The sequence below is a fragment of the Onychomys torridus genome, chromosome 18 (assembly GCF_903995425.1).
Source record: "Onychomys torridus chromosome 18, mOncTor1.1, whole genome shotgun sequence".
NCBI lineage: Eukaryota > Metazoa > Chordata > Mammalia > Rodentia > Cricetidae > Onychomys > Onychomys torridus.
Window position 1 is genome coordinate 17,794,468 of NC_050460.1, and position 20,228 is coordinate 17,814,695.

Consider the following 20,228-nt stretch of genomic DNA (forward strand, 5'->3'; position numbering starts at 1 on the left):
CAGAACTCAGGTCCTTGTCAAGACTAAAAAGTACTCTTAGCCATTGAGACATCTTTCCAACCCCAAGGCCAGAGATCTTGAATAGGAACAGTGCTGTTGTTATGACTAACCTTGACAGTAACTACAATAAACCAATCAATTCAAATTGCTTGTAAATATCTGATAAAGACAACTATCAACATTACATAGTTAAAGCATTATTAAAACATTATTAGACTGATTTATAAACTCATATTAAAAAAAACTCATATATCCTCAGGCCAGATATAATTCTGAAAAAGAATTGATATCAGCAGTAAAAATCTTGAGGGTGGAAGCCAGAAATTCACTTGAAATTTAAGTGCAAAGGTCAAAAATAATTTTTGATTAAAAAGCCAAAGAAGAGGTTGAAGACTTCTCAGGAGAAAGGGTTGGATGAATTCTACTTCCCATGTCTCTCAGAGAGACAGGATTAATAATAAAAACAATCTTGAAGCCATGAGCATTTAATATAGGTAGCTTTTCTAAACATGCCTGACCACAGTGAAGTTTAGAAACTCCATGAAGCTCCGCTATCTAGACAATAAAACATAGGAAATTTCTATTCTATACAATAGATAGTAGCCAGAGAAGGTTATCGTAAATCAGAATCCTTTATCTATGAGAGCAGGAAAATAGAATCAACCCAAGGAAACTCAGAAAAAAAATAAAGACTATGTCATGAATTCCTATAATAAAATAAAATATTAGATTGCAAGATTATACATTATTAGTTTACAGAATTGTTTTACTTATCAATGTAGATAAATGAATTTTGCATCAATACAATTTTTAGTTTTAAGATGTTTTCTTCCTTGATCTATACTTTGGGAATATGAAAGAATTGATAAGTGGTACAATCACTTCAGAGAAATAGCTACCTATTAATTTTGATCATTATTCTAATAGTTGCATAGCTCTTACATACTATAAAAGTAACAGTATGAATGATCAAAAATTACATTAATATTTACCTTTAGTAGGAGAGTTACATTTTTCTTGTTCTTCAATGAATTAAATGCACATAATGATGGAAACAAAAGAAAGAAATCAGCAAATTTATAGTTAGACATGGGAATGTGAACTAACAAAATGGCATGGATAATAAAAATGCATAACGCATAAGGTGACATGGTAAACCACAATGATAAACCATGAGAAAGTTTCACATATAGTATTGAAATTAATTCAAAAATGAATACAGCAATTCAAAGATTTAAACAAAACACAAATACTGGAAAAATTAACTTTTTTGATATTTCCAACGCATACGCTACACTATGTTTTCTTGACTTTTAAGAACTGCATAGTTTGGCAAAATTTTACTGAAGCATTATAATTTAAATCCACCACTGGTTTGTACTGTAGATATATTGAAAGCATACTTAATCTACATAGACACTTTAATTGTAAAATTGCCATTTCCTATGATTTGAAATTCCATGTGATTAATCCCATTTTTCTATTGAATATATAACCTACAGCATGGAATGGAAACACTTCTAAAGCATTTTCTGTGTGAACAATGTATATCTCAATTTAAGTAGTCTTTCCCTTTTCCTCTTACTTATAGCAAATATCTTAAGATAAATTTACTAACTTTTTTTTACAGATTACATATATTAGGTATTTCATAAAACCTTTTATCTACCTCTTTGCTGTTACAGTCTTCAGTGCAAAATAACCAGTCTAGTCACATCTGAAGAGAGGTGAAAGTATGGTCCCATATTTTGTGTAGGACATGCAAAGTCAATATTGAATCACTGGCTTGCCCTTAACTGTTTATGAATGGTCTTTACATGCTTCACCAAGAAGCACCAGTGAAACAGCTAACTGACCTGTTTGAGAAATTCACATATTTTTATACAATCATTCACAGCTGCCTTCATCTTCATTCTATGTAAAATGATACTGTGTTGTATTCAATACTGATATGCAATAAAAAATTTCAAAGAACTCTCTAATTTCAGTTTTTACAGACTGAGTATTCTAAAGTATACAGTATATTTTACCCTGCGTTTATCTCAAAATATGTACTGACACCTACTTTTACATAACCGGATTTCATGTATTTGGCTTTTACTCCAATTTCTTAAAGGGAATTTTAAAATATTTTTCAAATAGTAAATAAATATATCTTTTAAAATGAGAGTCTTTAAAACTGGAAAATTTGTTCATAGTACAGAAGATACAATACATATCATTGATAAAAATTTAAAAATATATCCATCAAATCAAATTATCTTTGTATACAACCTAAAACAATAATACAGATAATCATATAAAGAAAATGCATTAATAAAATTAAGTTTTGATTGTATCAAGTAATTTTATTACTAACTATCTAGGAAACATAACCACTGAAAATACCTTGTTCTTACCAATCAGCTTTTTATCAACTGAATTACTTTTAAAAACAGTAAGTCAGCCCTTTATAAGAGATTAAACAGGAAAAACCAGAAGTCAAGTGAGTAAGAGCTTAGGCAGTCACAAACAAACTTCAGTTGATGTTAATTCCCACATAGTACTATAGTCTAACAAATCCATCGAAAGGGAAATGGATGTCATAATTAGACCACCTTAAGAACAGTGGAATTTATCATAAATAAGATGTACTCAGTAATGTCTATCCCATGGATCAAATTAGAAAACAGTAAAGGACAACTGTGTCACGTGACCTGTTCAGTATGAAAACACCCATGAGAAGATGACAGAAGACACCGCTATGATTTATCACAAGCCTCAGAGCCTGTATTAATATGAAGTACACCTTGGAATGCTTAGATTAAATAGTACATGATGACTGTTCCATTCTAAAAGCTCTTCTATATCAGAATGTTTCAGGAACCTTCAACAAGCATCTGTGTTCACTAAAGCATTTGTTATGATAAATATCAAAATAACTCCCACTCATCCCTTCTTCCCACCTCAATTCAATCCTTACACATGGTTGTTTTCTCTGAAAGACAACTGTGAATATGAATATCATAAACAGGAGATATTAACAATGGAACATACATTTGAAAAAATAAACAGATGGTCTAATTGTTTGTTGCCGAAATATTACTATAATCCCACAGTGTACCCTCATACAACATGGAATGTTTTACTCACAACTGGAGGAAATGCAAAGAACTTTAGGATCACATAACTTACTGAGTTTCAGTGTGACCAGCAACACTGGATTTCTAGTGAAGCATCCAAATTTATAGTTCGTTCAGTTGTGCAACAAGAGTTCATGAATGAGTAAGTTAAAACACAATCATCTATTTGTTAAAACATTAAACTTTTGACGGACTTTCGCTCGTATAGTTCAAATGACATTAATTTTTCTCAATCATCTCAAATCATTTCAGGGGGGAAAAAGCCTATTAGTAATGTGGATTCTATAATCGATAACTAATATTTTAGAAGCAGTTTTCACCAAAACTGTATTTTGCTAATTGACTAAATGTTCACATTTACCTCACCCTTGACCACTAATGCATGCTGTACCAATAAGAAACATGATTTTAAAAAACACAAATCTGGCTGTTGATGTAGATTTTATGGTGTCTTTTGAAGTACTGAATTTAGTAAGTCAACACCACTTATTCAGACTGAAGTCCCTATTATCAAGTATTTTGCCTGGTAAAACAGGCCACTTTGATCACTGAAGCAATGCAATCTTTGGAGAAATTTGTTGCAGCAACAACCAACAGTATTGGAGAAGTCCTCAGGAAGCTAACCCTCAGGGTATTTCATCAGGATACAGATTGGCAGTAGATGTCTCACTACGTTCATTGTTCCTGAACCACAGCCCTGGGCTAGAGAAAAATTCAGTGATCCTTTTAGTCATTGGTAATCAATACAAGAGAAAATACTGATGTCATTGACCTACTAAGAAATGGGTCAGGAAAAATATTATTTTAGTACTCCAGCATTTCAAACATTTAACTCATGTTAATCTTGGGTCCTACTATCAGAGCACATCTCCCCTCCACCAAGTACATACACCGCCATTCTCTTAGGAAAACAACCCAGGTACACTCGATGTAAGAAACCAGGATGATGTGGCTCATAGGAAAATGATAAATATATGTTCTGAGTAATTTTTCAACATCAAACTATTTAAAACTCAAGATATTGGCAATGGAGTTAACATGGAAAACACTAACGCATCAATCAATGATTTTTTTAAAAATTAGGTAAGGCCTTTTTCCTGTACATAAAATAACAGATAGTAATGAGGTTTTAAAAACATGTGTCACCTAGTTTTATGCCTTTGCAAAACCATTCAAGACTCCACTCACGCTATTAAACAACCATCTAAATTCAGTTATTCACTCACTCAACAAACATTGACTGCTTTGTGGCATGGACCACGCAAAGTAGGTGCTGGGGATAAAATTACATGAAACTTAAATTCCTAGGATTCAGAGAGTTGTGTATGATCAAAATGGTGCCATTTAATTAAAGGGAGTGTTAAGAGGAGAAGTTTCACAACTCCAGGTGTTTGGACAAAGAGCTCTCTTGTTCGGATACCTTGTTCTATACTGCCACTTCGTACTGGCACCTGTGGAAGCTGTCTTCCCCGGCGACTGCTGAAGGATGTGTCTGCTGGAGGAGACTGGGTTGGGCTTCCTTGTCGGTGTGTTCTGTAGGCAAACAGCAAAGGGTAGATGAAATTCCAATACAATCCAGAAGAAGCATATTTTTTTTTTTCCTTTTCCAGTCACTACTGAATCAGGCATAAAATACCTAACTGGGTTACTAGCAGTGAAATAAAATACCTTAAATGACACATATAGAAAGACTACTGTAACAAGAGGCTGAAGGAGGCATGTACACATTCTGCATAGTAAATGCATGAATTAGGCAGAATGTGACTCACTTTCTCTGAGGCTGTGCTTTCTTAAAGACATTCATTTTTGTTAGTTTCCTGACAGAACTAACCAGAGCCTCTAGATCTCAAACTGTATATAATCTATATAGTTATGAAGGCATGCTGCCAAACAGCTGCAGCTACACTCACGTGCCTTTTAGAGTCATTTATAATAATAAGTTATTGATGCACAGCCTGACATTAGTTTCCAATACGTTGTGCATTCCTTTTAAATAGAAACAAACAACAAACCTTGAAAAGGATTGCAAATAACCTTGGACACATGCTACAGGATATTCTGATGTGAGAATTAAAATTGGAAATGAGAATATGAGAGGCATGCAGATACTTCATTCCTGCCCAGGTAAAACTGACCTCCATCTGCTGGCATTCAAACCCTTTGTAACGATAGGAATTTGTAAACACTGTATGGTGTTGTGAACACACATGAAAGGTTACTTTATAACATTCTCTTATACTTTAATAAACAAATAGATATTTAATTGTGAGTAAACTCATCATAAAGCATTTCACATAATAAAGTCTATATGATAAGCCACAAACAGATGAAAGGACAGAACACAGCCAGATTTAATTTTCGATGGCAGCTAGCTGGCAGGAACTAGAGAATACTGCCAGCATGGTGAAACAGATGCATGTGGTAGAGGATGTGGAGAGAATTAAGTGCCACAAAGAGAAGATTAAAAAACTATGGTGTCAGAATGAGTGAAAGCCTCAGGTGCTCAGGAAGGAACAACACCACACCAACACCCGGCAGCAGGACACGAATGCTGGGTTGGACACTGAATAGCAACCTTGTCAGAAGCGGAGAAGGTGGCGCCGACCCTCCAGGGGCAAGGTGGTGCATAGAACACAGGGTTCTGACACTAGAGTGCTCGCTCGACCGGGAGCGAGTGGGATGCTTTCCCCTAATGACTGGTTGATCGGTTGCTCTTGGGATTGCGTATCCCCTTCTAGAAAGGCATGATGGGAGAACCCTAAAACATTAGTGCCAAAAAAGATCTTCAGTCAGCAGGTTTCATTAACTTAACACCAACACATTTGTCCAAGGAAAAACTGGATACTCTTAAAGTGATTTTTAAAGTACAAGAGGAATACTCATCACACAGTTATTGAGATGGAAATGTCACTGTAATCTAAGCATATGTCACTTTATAAAGGGTCAACTTAAGTTGCCCAACTATCATCAACTTCTTATGAACCCTCTAGAGTCAAAGAAGTCAGTCTTTGTTTTCGGGGGAACACAATAAAGATTCCTTGATTGAATGAGCATGTGAAATTAGAATGATGAACACTGTGGTATTTCCATTCTATAAGAATGTGAAATCTAAATAAACGTGTGTATGTTTTTATACAATGTCATAGTTCTACAGTGCAAGAAGTAACTCTATGGTAAATAGAAAACCAAAAGAGCATGTTTCTTCATCTTAGTACTAGACTAAGAAATAGAAATGAAGCTTGAACAGTATTTTATTAATTTAAGCACTTGATTAAGCACAGATGGTTAATGTGTGGGTAAAACAGGTTCTCTTAGATATGATGTTACCTAAAAATGTATTTGTGAATACAACGGTAATTATCTTCATATGGTATTCAAAATCATTATGAAGCAATTTGCTGAATTAAATGGATACATATACATACATGTGCATATCTCTTCATAAAACAGATGCATGCTTTTGATACTTTCATCATTTTAGTATTCTTTTAATTAAGGGATGTGAAAAAGTACCTGATAGGTATCTTCCTGACAAGAGTTTAGTAACATCTCCTCCTTTCATAGCAATAATAGAAAATGTGTTTGTTGTCTTTAAGTGTGAAATACTACATATTGGTTACCCAAAATGCATTTGTGAAGATTTTACTCCATTAGCTCCGTATTCCTTCTCTAAGTAAATATTTTTTACAACAAGCCTGATTTTTGCTTCAAGCTATGTCATCTATTTCAGAACAATGAAAAAGAAAATGCCAGTTCTCAGAGAACAAGAGAGTGCAGCTTACACCTGTAACAAAGGTGCATTTTATCCTCTTGGACTGTGGACTAAGGCTTCATTAGATACCAAGTCATGCCCCGAAACCTCACCTGTCTTTGCCACTTCTGACATAAAAAGAATCTGATGACAGTCTACCTATTCAAATAGTTCACCTGTTCTAGTTGATGTGCATGTGAGCTCAACTATATCAAACTGAGATGGGAAGAATTTATATGACATATTATTTCCAACACTAAACAACATTTTATCTATTTGTCTTTATAAGCCATTAAATTATGAGAATCAGATTGTTCAAAATACCTGCTTTGGTTGTGATTTAAAATTTTAATTGTACAGTTTTCACATTAGTAATGGAGCATCTCTTGGATACTACAATTTTATGATAATCCTACTTCATTCCTTGGTGAAATTTCTAACCCCTTAAGAACAACTCATGTGTGACCTTAGATAAGAATAATTTTGGTGGACTTTTATATTTCACCCAATAATATGAAAAGGTTATAACAACCATTTTCAGAAATATATAAATGGATTCTGTGTGAATACTGTACTGCTCTATAATATATGAGGGAGGCTGGCAGACTCTGAAAAGTGCTCAAGTTGTTCCAAGTCAAACATTTTGCACAAGACCTGTTTGATTCTCTTTTTTTCTTCTATACAAAATAACTTTCCACTGTCCCATCAGCAAAAAAGTTCTTGCTACAAGTCAGTCTACCGAGTGCAGCCCAGAGGATGGATAAAGCAACTCTGAGCAAGAGAGGGATGTGGTCATAGCTTGAGTTCCAAGAGAGTAAAGTTGTAAAGAGATGACCAAAGTTTTGCAGAGGAAAGGTGATAGAATTAAGTATGGTTTGTTTAGACAAATGGAAAGGAGAACTGAACAAGAATTTCAAGGTACAACAGCATGGAGTTGAAAGAATTGAGGCTATTGAGCCATGGTCATTTTGACAAAATGGTATATCATAGAAGGACAGAATGTAAAAAGAATGGGAAAGACTTAGAGTGATCATGTTAGAAAAGGAAAACAAGACTGGATGGCAGAAAAAAGGAAATAAGATCTAAGAAATAATAAGATAACTAACAGTAAGAACTTTAATGTTAGTGTAGGGACATCTACATGCTAAGCTCTGAATGTGTGTGTGTGTGTGTGTGTGTGTGTGTGTGTGTGTGTGTGTGTGTGTGTGTGCATTTACATGGATACACATGTGCATATATCTATGAATTTTTGCACTGTACACCCTTTGAAGTATATTTATCACTATTTTATAAATAGAACTGAGGATTATTTAGTAACTTTCAGAGAGATGAGTGAAGAATGATAGAGACTGGACCTGCTCAGGTTTGCTGAAAACCAACAGGGGCCTTCTTTTCTGAAAGGTGACAGGTGAGTATGATTGCTTCTTTACCTTTGTGCTGAATACTCAAACATAAAGCTTCAACATGCTAGAGGGACATTTTTTTACTTTACTCAAGACATTGTTACTGAAACAGGACTTGTATTTAATACCATGGGATAAAAAATATTAGAATTTATAACAAAATATAAACATGCATCTAAAATTGAGTGATTCAGTGGGGTTTAACGGAATCATGCTCTGAGAGTTTGCAAATAAAAATGTATGCGAATGACATTTAATAAATCTAGTTTGTATAATCTGCCGTGGGTATACTAATATATGTATGCAGTAGCTCACCATCTGCAAGTGTGTATCTAAATATTTACCTCTGGATTAAATCACAGCCTGACTTCCTTCACTTAACTCTACTGTGTTAAATTGGACTAAACACACTTCCCCTCAAAATCTCAGATCTTTAGCCAGACATCTCTATTTTTGCAAATATTCCCAACTGAAGATTTAAAATTAAGGTTTTGGGATTTCTGTTTGTAATGATTTGCTGAAAAGGTGAGAATGTACACAGTATTTAAGTTCCAAAAGGGTCTCTTCTATGATAGCCTTTTACAAGCCTGTAAAGATTCCTTCACATAGCTACAACACATAGAAAAGTTCCCTCTATGTGGAGGGGATGGGGGTGAGATGCGGGGAGGTGGAGGGGTGTGGGAGAAGGAAGGGAGGGAGAGCAGGGGTTGGTTTATAAAAGGAAAGGAAAAGTTTTTTAAATACAAAAATTATAAAAAATACACCCGTAGGCAATTCTAAATGAGAGTACAAGTAGAACATCCAGTCAGATAGGGTACCACACCAAAAACAGAAAAATGCCACAAGAGTGGGAGGAACAGATGATAGATGGGGCTACACTCAGCTGAACTGGCATGGGGTGAAAGTAAGATTTTATCTTATTAGAGAGTTCACTTTGGCTTTTTTTCTTGTTTTGCCATTTTCTCATATTCTAATTTGTTGGCTTTTCTATTTATCTTCTGTTATTTTATTGTTATTCCTTAGGAGCCTGTTTGTTTTCTAATGAAAGACAGAAAGGGTATGGACCTGGATGGGAGGGGCCACAGGGAGGAACTGGGAGGAATGGGGAGAGGAAACCTTAATCAGAATATGTTGTATGAAAAACTGTCTATTATATAAAAGAAAAAAGAAGCGAAAGGGAAGATGAAGTGGCGCTAAAGTGCTTGGGAGCAGAAGACAGTGTCAACTGTACCTGCTCTCCACCTCTGACAAGTCACAGTGTATTTCAAAATGTTTTCTTGTGAGGCTGTTCCAACCTAGGATAAGTTTGCTTCAGACAAACTTAAAGTCCTGATAATTTCACAGCTATGTTTTTCAGAAGTCACTGCATAATTGAAATGTCATGTTTCTTTGTGGAGGTTATTAGCTTCCAAAGAATCAATTTCCAATTTGGGGGTATTGCCAACTGGTAGAGTATTTGTCTAACACTCACATGACCTTGAATTTCATTAAAAGCAGTTTAAAAAAGAAAGGGAGGGAGGAAGGGAGGAAGGCAGGAGGAGAAGGAGGGAGCAGGAAGGCAGATGAGAGGGAATCAAAGGAAAAGAGGGGAGAGATGTAGAAAAAGAACCAATGCCCAAAGCCTTCACATGGTGAACTAACTCACCTTAGCAACACACCAATTCAGAGCTCCTGCAGCAACTACAGTTAATGTGACCTAGAACATACAGGTCAACTCCCTTGTAACCAGTATTCAACAATTTGCTTAAAAGTTAGTCATGTAACTTAGAATCCCATAAAAATCAATCAAGTACTTTAGTCATAAACAAAGAAAACCACACATATTAGAGGCTGGTGTTTTCAGCTGAGCCAAGACTGAAGGATGTAAAGGCATGTATTCATTGCTACCAACCACCTGGTAGTGCTCCATGCCTCCATGTCTTCCTCACAGTCCAATTACTGTTTTGTTTTGCTTCTTCTACTCACGTTTCCAGTACCCCCATATCCTTGTCTTTGGTAAAGTGTTTCTCTAAAGGATCAACTTCTCTGTGGATTATTAGATTTCAGCTGTGTTTCCCTTTTTCCATTTTAACCAATCCTTTGACATCTCTACTCCTAATTTTTTTTTTCAGATTTCAAATCTATAATAAAGAAATGTCTTCAGTTTTGCTGATCACTACTTATTCCTTAAACTAGACCTCAAAGTGTCATGAGTTTACTGACTGAATAAAACCAGTGAAGTGTGCAGGCTCTGTCTCCCTGGTGTCTTCCATCATCTACTTGGTATTTTGATATACCTTCCAAACTGCTTGCTTGCTTTCTCTCTTTCTTTCTTTCTTCCTCTCTTTCTTTCTTTCTTTCTTTCTTTCTTTCTTTCTTTCTTTCTTTCTTTCTTTCTTTCTCTCTTTCTTATTTTCTTTCTTTCTTTCCTCATTTATTTATTTATTTAAGAATTATTTATTTATTATGTATACCGTGTTCTGCCTGCATGTATGACTGCATGCCAAAAGAAGGCAACAGATCTCATCATGTGCAACCATGTGGTTACTAGGAATTGAACCCAAGACCTCTGGAATCGCAGTCAGAGTTCTTAACCTCTGAGCCATCTCTCCAGCCCCCAAACTATTTTCAAATGGATCTATAATTCTGAAAGTCAAAATCAAATATCCATTGCCCAGTTTAAGGACAGCATTTCATAAATTAATTTGAGTCTTCAGTATGTTAATATATGGTCATGTCAGTCTTAAATTCTTAAGAAGTCTCCAGTTCAATTTTTAGCTTCCTTTTCTTTCTCATCTTCAGATTTCCATTCTCCATTCAAGAATAGGTACTTACACTAAAAAATTCTTTTCAAGTTTTCTCATATTTTCCCTTTTAAACTTACACCAAGTTTTATCTATTGATTTAGTTCAGTAAGGCTAGTCTATTGAATATTTTCAAATTCCAAATGCCCTATTTATACCTGTTTTCATTATGCCTAAAGGACATCTGATACTGAACACACTCATCTGTGTTTCCATTCTTGCTTTGAAGGATTCTCAGCGTAATGGACAACTATTCATTATGTATATTACTATGACTTTCTAGGTGTTTCTGTAGATGTGTCAAAAGAAGTGTCAGTATGTTTTACTTAAAGGTACACAGTACCTTTAAAACTGGAAAAATTGCAAATCATCCATAATTCCTTTGATTATTTTAATACATAAACACAGCAAATAAGTACAGCTATAGAAACTTAGAACCTTAGATTACACCTCTGTAGAAAATAAGACTTTTTGAAAAGATAGTGTTCAAATATGGAATACACACTTACACACTCCAATTATTTACACTTTCCCAGTAATGATTCCTTGGACACATTTGATGGGATCGCAGAAAGAAAACATCAAAGTTCCAATACATGTATAAGAATGAGTATGTGTTCAGCCTTCCATAGCGATGAGATTGGTCATGAAGAAAACCCATGGTTGCTTGTTTTTTAACACCTACTAATTAAGGGCAGACCCCACAGTGACATTGTTTCGTGTCTTCAGCCACTTTTCTCACATAGCAGTTGATTCATGTCCACGAGACACTTGGAGCATCACTGTTTGTATCTGTGAAGGGGAACGTTAAGGGAGAGGCAGGGCACTCCTGGGTCTACACAGAAAGGGAGATGGCGGCACACCACGACAGCAAGCCTACCTGTCTGCATCAGAGGCTGTGCCTTTCCTAGTCTGTTTTTGGATGCTAGATCTTTCAGACTTTCTGGAGTGCCTGTGGGAATGAAATGTTAAAGAAATACAAGATAGATGATGAATAAAGCTACAGTCACATCAAACAGTGAAAAAAAATAAGACATGAACAATGACAACTTAGCTTAACTAAATGGCTTTGTCAGAAAATACTGTCACAATTAAAAATAAACCAAATAAATAAAATGGATGCTGGGTGGAAGACACAGTGGCTGACAGGAGACACAAGAAGCTGACATTGCATTGCTTTAAATGAGTACATCTACAGCAATGATCTGGTGTGGTCCTTTACTCAGTAACTTGACTTCCACCACTGAATTAAAAAAAAAAAAAAAAAAAGCGATGAAATCTATGATGATCAGTGCTACAATGGTAATGATTTAGGTGCTGAAAGACCACACAGGAATTAAATGACCATTCCTTTGAAGCTTTGAAATGTTTGGCTCTAGGGGACTTCTGTTTGCCATCATCAAAGTATGAACAGAAAAAAAAACGAAAGATGATGACAGAGGTGAAAACATTAAACCCAATCATGAGACTTGCAAGTGCTTAGTTTAAGTAGGGAGAAATACAAGAGCTAGCTACACTTGATAAAACAGAGAATAAAGCCTCTAATTTTACTTTCAAAAAGTACACATAACATTTAATATCTGGAAATTAAGATGTCATTTCCTCCTAAAAGCAACGTACATAGAGAAAGTGAGAGAGAAAGAGATAATCCTTAATGTAGCTTACATGTACTTACTTAGCCTAAATGCCTGAACTATTATATGAACAAAATCACTATTACAGGTGGGCACATTCTTAATGTATTTCTGTATATAAAACTTATGACAGCTATGTATTTAAGATGTATAACATGATAAAATGTGTATATAAGACACATATATCTAAATGATTTTGCAATTGAATAAGTCAATTGTCATTTCACATAGTTATCATAGCACTACATATTTTTAAATATAATATAAAGTATCATGGCATACAAACACATAATTTTGAAAATTTATAAGAATATGTACTCTTGTGTTATTACTGAATCGTTATAATTTATGCCTATTACACTGTCCAAAGTCTTTTCTTCAGAAAATGTTGAGGCATGTATCTGTTCTTACTTAGAATTTAAGTGCCTCTTGGACACTAGAAACACAGTAAAGCACCAGGTCTTCTTCCTCAAGTGTACACACACTTCCTTGCTCACTTCTCTACCCTCTTCCACTTCTGCCAGCTGTATTTTACTTCTTTACTACAGGTGTGTGTTCTCCAGCTGAAAGAATACAACAGCACATGCCTGAATCTACGGGAGACAGTTGTCATGTTGGTTAGGAACTAATGCTTGTTTCTGCAATAGAGGAAATTCTAGAGGCCACAGCGCAGAATGAAGTGAAAGGTAGGGAAGAAAGGGCCGGGAAAAGGCTGAAGGGCACGAGATCAATATAAATGTAATTCACATTGTAAATTACTTGTGGACAGTTTGTATGCATGGAGAAACAAAGAATCCTTTTCTCATCTTCAGGGGAAAGAAGGTTGAGAAGTAAGTTTCAGGAAGAATCACCAGTTCATGTATCCTCTGTTTTTCTGCTCACCATATCTTCCATTCATTTAACACACTTGTTGAGCATCTTTACATGAGAGGCACTGTTACATGTCTGGAGTGTGTCTATGATCGGTTATGTAAAACTCTCTGCCTTTAACAACTGACACTGTCACTAGTGAAAGTCAAACACTGATCAGCACCAGACAAAATGATAAATAGTAACAATGAGAAATGAAAAGTTAAGATGATTTGGGATGCAGTTGGGGGTGAGTACAGATTGTAACTGCATGAAGGTTATTCAAAAAGGGGCTGCTGAGATGGTGACATTTTACCGAAACACAAAGTGTGTGTGTGTGTGTGTGTGTGTGTGTGTGTGTGCGCGCGCGCGTGCGCATGTAATATACCCAAAGCAAAGGAAAAAGAAAGTGGAAAGTTGCTATGCCTTCAGACAGGTATGATCCTGGTTAGCTCAAGGTGAGAAAAGCAGCCATCTCATCAGGCTTTGAAAGTGATTTGTAAGAGATGCCATTACAGGATAGGTAAAACTGTGTGCATACTTTCTGCTGTTGAAAAATAAAAGTTATGGGCATCTATGAGAAACTTCCCAGTGTCTTTGTCCATCATAAAATATATTATTTTCTAGGCTTAATTGAGATTATACTTTGTCTGTGAATTTCTCCAACTTTTCTTCTGTTTCTCATGTCTAAAAACTTAATGGTGTATGCGGCAGATTGGTTACCATGGTGATGCCAGCTAGACGGGCAATATTAAGGATATATGACATTTACGAAGACCTTCAGCCCTCATCTGGCCTTTCTGCGTTTATTATGTCATCTAATCTGACCAGTCCCAGAAAGGAGGCACTGCTCTTTTACCCCTTTGAAAGATGTAAAGACCGAGGCTTTGAAAGGTTAGCTCATTTGCTCTTAACAGTTATTGTATAAAGCCAGGAGGTAAGCAGAGAGTCCATGGCCTCAATAGCAGTCTCTGTCATGATCTAATCAGAGCAGAGTAGCCCAATGTGTAAATTGTACTGCCGAACAGGATTTGATCTCAACTCTTCTGGTTAACTAAATGACTTTAGTCAAGGTACTTGACCTCCCTTTGTATCATTTTCTTCTACCCCCAAAGTTACAATTAATAACACTATCACCCACAGGCACACTAATTCTAAATACATTAATTATTACCTAGCATTTGGATTGTGTATTGGTAGTTTTGGAGTATTCCACAGAATCTGGACACTGTGGTTGTTTAAGCACTTCTAAGAACCAGAAAGTGTTGAGTGTCATAAAGGCACAGTATTAAGTGGTAGTAACATTTATTTGCCCAAGTACACCTACTCTCAGGAATTTATAATTATGGACAATTAGCAGTCAATGTTACATAATGTTACAGCCATTCACAGGTCCACACATCTCCTTTTAGGCTGGTGTTGCTTTACCCTGTCTGTTAAGGAGATTTCTTTTTCTCTTTCAAGGCCATTATAAGTTTTGTGAAAGATTCTTCTAATGACACCTACAAGAATATATCTTTATAATTCTTGTAACTGCTTGAGAATATCCTTAAACAGTAAAAATGGTTCACTTTAAAGGCAAAAACTCACTGCAAAGCAGGAACAAAAATAGAAAATTCTAATGTCTTTTCTTTTAGATCCAATATTCACAGCAATAGATATATTGTGTATTTAATCACACTTATCATTGATATAAATCGAGGATTAAGATAGGTACCATAGAAATGTTACTCATATTGTATACAATCAAAATTACTGATCAGGTGATCACAAAACATGTCACAGGGAAATGAAATACTTCATGCTGTACATCAATCACCTTAAGGTTCTACTGTCAGGACCTTGGTATAGTCAGGTTTTCACTGTAACATTAATCATTAGAAATATGCTTTGTATCTGTGGAATGTTGTTTGAAAACTGCTGCTACAATGACAAAATTTTAGTCATCAATTACAGTAACAAATACAGGGCCAGAATCTGGGGGTAGCTATAGAGGTTTGGGAGAAGGGGAAAGTTTGATCAACATTATTAATTATACTTTGATAGATCAAGAAGTAGGCTATATTTTAACAAGAGTGAAAATAGATGATAACATACTCTATATATCTGAAATCTAGAAGAGACAAGAAAATCTTCACTGTAGAAATAATGTTTGAGGGAACAGTTATGTTAACCTTGATTTAAGCATTACATAATGTGTACACATAAGCAACGTATCACATGGTATCCAAAATATATACAATGTCTATGCCTTTATGTGTTAGTTAAGATAATAAAATATTATATGTATATTTTAGTGGATTTTGACAATCAAAAATTTTATTTTATTTTTAATTTTTTTTTATTTTTTGGTTTTTTTGAGACAGGGTTTCTCTGTGTAGATTGGCGCCTTTCCTGGAACTCGCTCTGGAGACTAGGCTGGCCTTGAACTCACAAAGATCCGCATGGCTCTGCCTCCCGAGTGCTGGGATTAAAGGCATGCGCCACCACTGCCCGCTTTGACAGTCAAAATTTACACTGAGAAAAAAGAAGTAACTCTGAAAATATGATTCTCTTTACATCAAATACACATGTAATCATTCAGTTGTACTGTTTTCTGGACTTCAGTATAAGAGAAAATTCCATAAATAAAGCACAATTTCTGCTTTATTAAAGCTTTATGCATAAGGAATTGTCATTTATTTTATGGTAATAGCATATGTTTTACTATAATGGGGCCACGTGGCTCAGGCTCAGTCTTAGAGTCTTACAGTACATGAGAATTCAGCTACTCCATTTATAACTAGCTAAATTTGCAAACAGAAACAATGCTAGAAACTTTCATGTGACTTAGCCCTTGTACCACAGGCTGTAATCAATTGGTACAACCATTACATTTTCGTGCATTTCAGCTTAACAAAAAGTTTTAGTAATCTTTACCATTATTTCATTGTTCATAATGTTTCCATGGATCAAAAATACAATATGTAAAATGCAAATTTTTCCTGTACTTCAGTTTTAATACTTAGCCTGGTCTTATGATTTACTCAGAAATATGAAACCCTAGCACCATATGGCAGATATTCAGTTATTTAAAAGCTGTAAAGACACATCCAAATGTAAAGCACATGCTTATTTTATTATTGAATTGAAGCAAAAGTTGTAATTATAAAACTGGACCTATCTCTTGCTATTTTGAAATTCCACTTTTATTTATATTAATTTTAGCACTCACATTTTTAATATATTATCAAAATAAGAAATAATTAACATGTCTTTGAGGAATACTTCCCTTTTCAAATTTTAGTTAATCCAATTTCCTGACATTCTAAGTAAACAAATATTTTCTGAAGACATCATAAAACTAGTATATATATATGTGTGTGTGTGTGTGTGTGTGTGTGTGTGTGTGTGTGTGCATAATATATATAATAAAATACTACATATAGTATGTTTTGGTTTAGGGGAAAATGTAACATAAATCTACCAGTGGGTATTTTCATTATACAGAATAGTAATGGCATGAGAATGAATCTCTGTATGTACAGGATGTTTATGTTGTTTATGGCTTTCTATGGCTTATGTTGTTTTAAAGTGGAATGCCTATCTATAACATCTTACTTCCTAATCAATTTGGGAAGAAATAATAAAGTCAAGAAAGATTAGTAATGGACATATACATGCATAGAACTTGAGAATCATTCACCCTTTTGTACAGTGCTGATTTCATATGTGGGAGTGCAACCACTACACACACTAAGATTTTGTTATCTGAAACATCTTGTTCCCTTGTGATATACACAGCAAAGTAGGTAGAGACTAAGTGAGAGGACACACTCCATTAGTAAGAGGTTGTACACTAGCTCTACCTGTGCACAGCAGCTGACGTGTTGTGTGAGTCCAAATGGCAAGGATTTGCTGATTCCATCAAAATAGTCAATAGAGAAAGATCATTTTAAATCAAAATAAATCACTTGATATAATCAGTCAGGTCATTTTGCAGAGAAGTAAAAGGTGCAAGGGGAAAAGAAAGAAAGTTAATACGTTTATTAGTAAAATAGTTTTTCAGCTGCTGAAACTGAAAATTTCAACTGATACCAAGTCCAGTGAGTACGACATTACCTGAGTAAATTTCAAGAAAAATAGTGATTTTTGTCAAATGTTTTCAGTACTTTCAAAGTGCCAGTACAAGTTCAAGTACATTCACAGTACTAGATAAACCAATCTGAAACTATTCCAATACAAATCTTGGTGTGACTAACTTAATAAAACTTCTAGGAGATCTTTATAATTTTAAAAGTCAGGAATATTCCCTAAGGGTTCAAACTGGGGTTGTTTGTTTGTTTGTTTGTTTACTTGCTTGCTTTTGTTTTGTTTTAAATATTGCACAAGATCCAGAAGAAATTTTGGACCTAGATAAACACATCTCCATGTTCAATCTGAATAAGTGTATGGTACCACCCGAGAAGGCATGAAGAATGCCTCTTGTTGGCACTGCATTATGCAGACATAGTTCATTTAAAAGTTGCATGCATGTATGTCCATACCCACATTTGTGCCATGGGGGGAAAAGGGAGGCAAAGAAATGCTTTATGGTCTTGGTAAGACATCTAGTCCCAACTGTGTAAGTCATTAATGAATTAGGAGTATTTTTGGTTACCAATGTTAAAGGTGATCTAATGTCCATGACCACATTATTCATTTTACTTAAATCTAATGTGGTGATATATGTGTACCCTAATAAAATTTGCCTGAAGATCAGAGAATAGAACAAGCTACTAGATTAAACATAGAGGCCAAGCAGTGGTGGCACATGCCTTTAATCCTAGCACTGGGGAGGCAGAGATCCATCTGGATCTCTGTGAGTTCAAAGCCACCCTGGACTCAGTCTAGGAGAGAAACAGAGCCAGGCAGTGGTGGCACATGCCTTTAATCCCAATAGTTGCGAGTCTCATGCCTTTAATGTGAGCACTTGAGATCCCATGCCTTTGTTTGTGAAGCACATATGCCTTTAGTCCCAGCACTAAGAAGGAAGTGATACATCTGGGCAGATAAAGGTATAAAAGGCTTGAGGAGAAAGGAACTGAGGCCTTTTCAAGCTGAGGAGTCGTAGAGGTAAGACATGGTAGTGGCTTGTTTCTTTGTCTCTCTGATCTTCAGGCAAATTTTATTAGGGTACATAACATATCACCACAGTCTAACATTATTCTCCCTTTGTTTAGACACTGATAGGACACTAAAAATGACACTCAAAATCATGTGAGGTAGCATGTGCTTACTAAGCTTGGTCAAGAGATTGACATGGATACTTACAAATCTGTCATTAGTTAAGGGCAATTCCTCTCTTATTTTTATGGATGCATATTTTTCTTATAGCTGGATAATGTTTACTATAAACCATTTTCTATTTTCCATAGCAATGATTAATAATTGAATTATTTTAAAGCCATTTCTTACGGTTAAATATAGGGACTCTTTATGAATATATCTTCACAGAGAAGCAAAAACAAGATTCAAATTTTGTAAAGTTCATTTCTGTTCTAAACATCTATCTTGTACCTACATATACAGAAATTAGCAAATCTATAGAAAGGATTGATATGTTGTTAATTGGAAATAATGTCGTCATCTTGTGTATGCTAAGATCAGAGCTATTACTTTTGTGTATTTTGCTTAATAAATGCCAACTGAAGTACATTCATTTACATTCATTATAATTTGCGTAAGGTTCAGCCATTACTTTATATTAAATCATTGTTCTGTTTTGGCATACATTCAAAGACTTTTACTCTAAATGGAAATTCTCAATTACTTCATGACCAGTACCTTGGCTGTCTTTATCAAGGACCTGACATCACCCATACAGGGCACAGAATTTGTTGAATAGTGAGCAGCAATGCAGATCTACAACTTTCAATTTACTTCTAAAATTATTTTATTCTTATTTAAAATGACCTTGTCCACATGTAAACTGTAAGTTTTGTTAATTCTCTAGTTCCATAAATTCAATCCTAGAAATGTAACAGCAGCATAGTGATTAATTTTAAGTTCTAAATATGTAAACTCAAAATTTATTAAGAGATAAATGCTTTAGTATTCAGTGTGTGAAAATAAAATGGAACTTTTATAAAATACCAGTTTATATTCTTTCTCATCATTGTCAAGTGATACAAGTTTGTTTAACACAATTTAGATATTCTATCTACCAAGTTGTGGAGATGTCCTGATTGTGCACATATAGAGAAAATAAAAATTACCACTTTGGCCAGGCTACAATTACTAGTGACATATATACATAATTAATGCAAAAGAATAGATATGCTCATGAAACTATCTCTGTTGCATGTAATGTTTCAGAGTTCATCGATCTAATAAATATTATTAATGTGTTCACTGTATTTCAACAGAAGAAATATGTCTCACACATCCCAAGACTTCTGTGAGAATGCACAGGAAACACTGAAATATTGAAATAATATGTATGTATACTAGACATCACAAAACAGGAGAATGGCAAACTGAGGACAGTGACAAAGGAAGGAACATACTGTGACAACTATACAGATCAGCATGGAGTGTATTCAATGCAGAGAAGCTTTGTCTTGAAAATATTCCTACTTGACTGACCCTAGTTCTTGCCAATAATTTAAACACAATACATGAAGTACAAGAACCAGATGGCCTTCTTTATACCATGTTTGAAATAA

General features: G+C 35.0%; 1 protein-coding gene across 40 annotated transcripts in view; it reads right to left on the reverse strand.

The window, feature by feature from the left end:
* The window catches only part of Rims1 (regulating synaptic membrane exocytosis 1), a 499,782-nt gene that overhangs the window by 113,161 nt on the left and 366,393 nt on the right, over positions 1 to 20,228 (reverse strand). For 11 of the 40 annotated variants that reach the window (XM_036167456.1, XM_036167455.1, XM_036167451.1 and 8 more), the window contains one exon: positions 4,543 to 4,655. In XM_036167456.1, the coding sequence (XP_036023349.1) occupies positions 4,543 to 4,655 (113 nt within the window). Of the gene's footprint in view, positions 1 to 992; positions 1,023 to 4,542; positions 4,656 to 5,697; positions 5,881 to 11,939; positions 12,012 to 20,228 lie in introns of all 40 variants that reach the window. The other 29 variants (XM_036167454.1, XM_036167453.1, XM_036167438.1 and 26 more) reach the window with 5 other exon arrangements.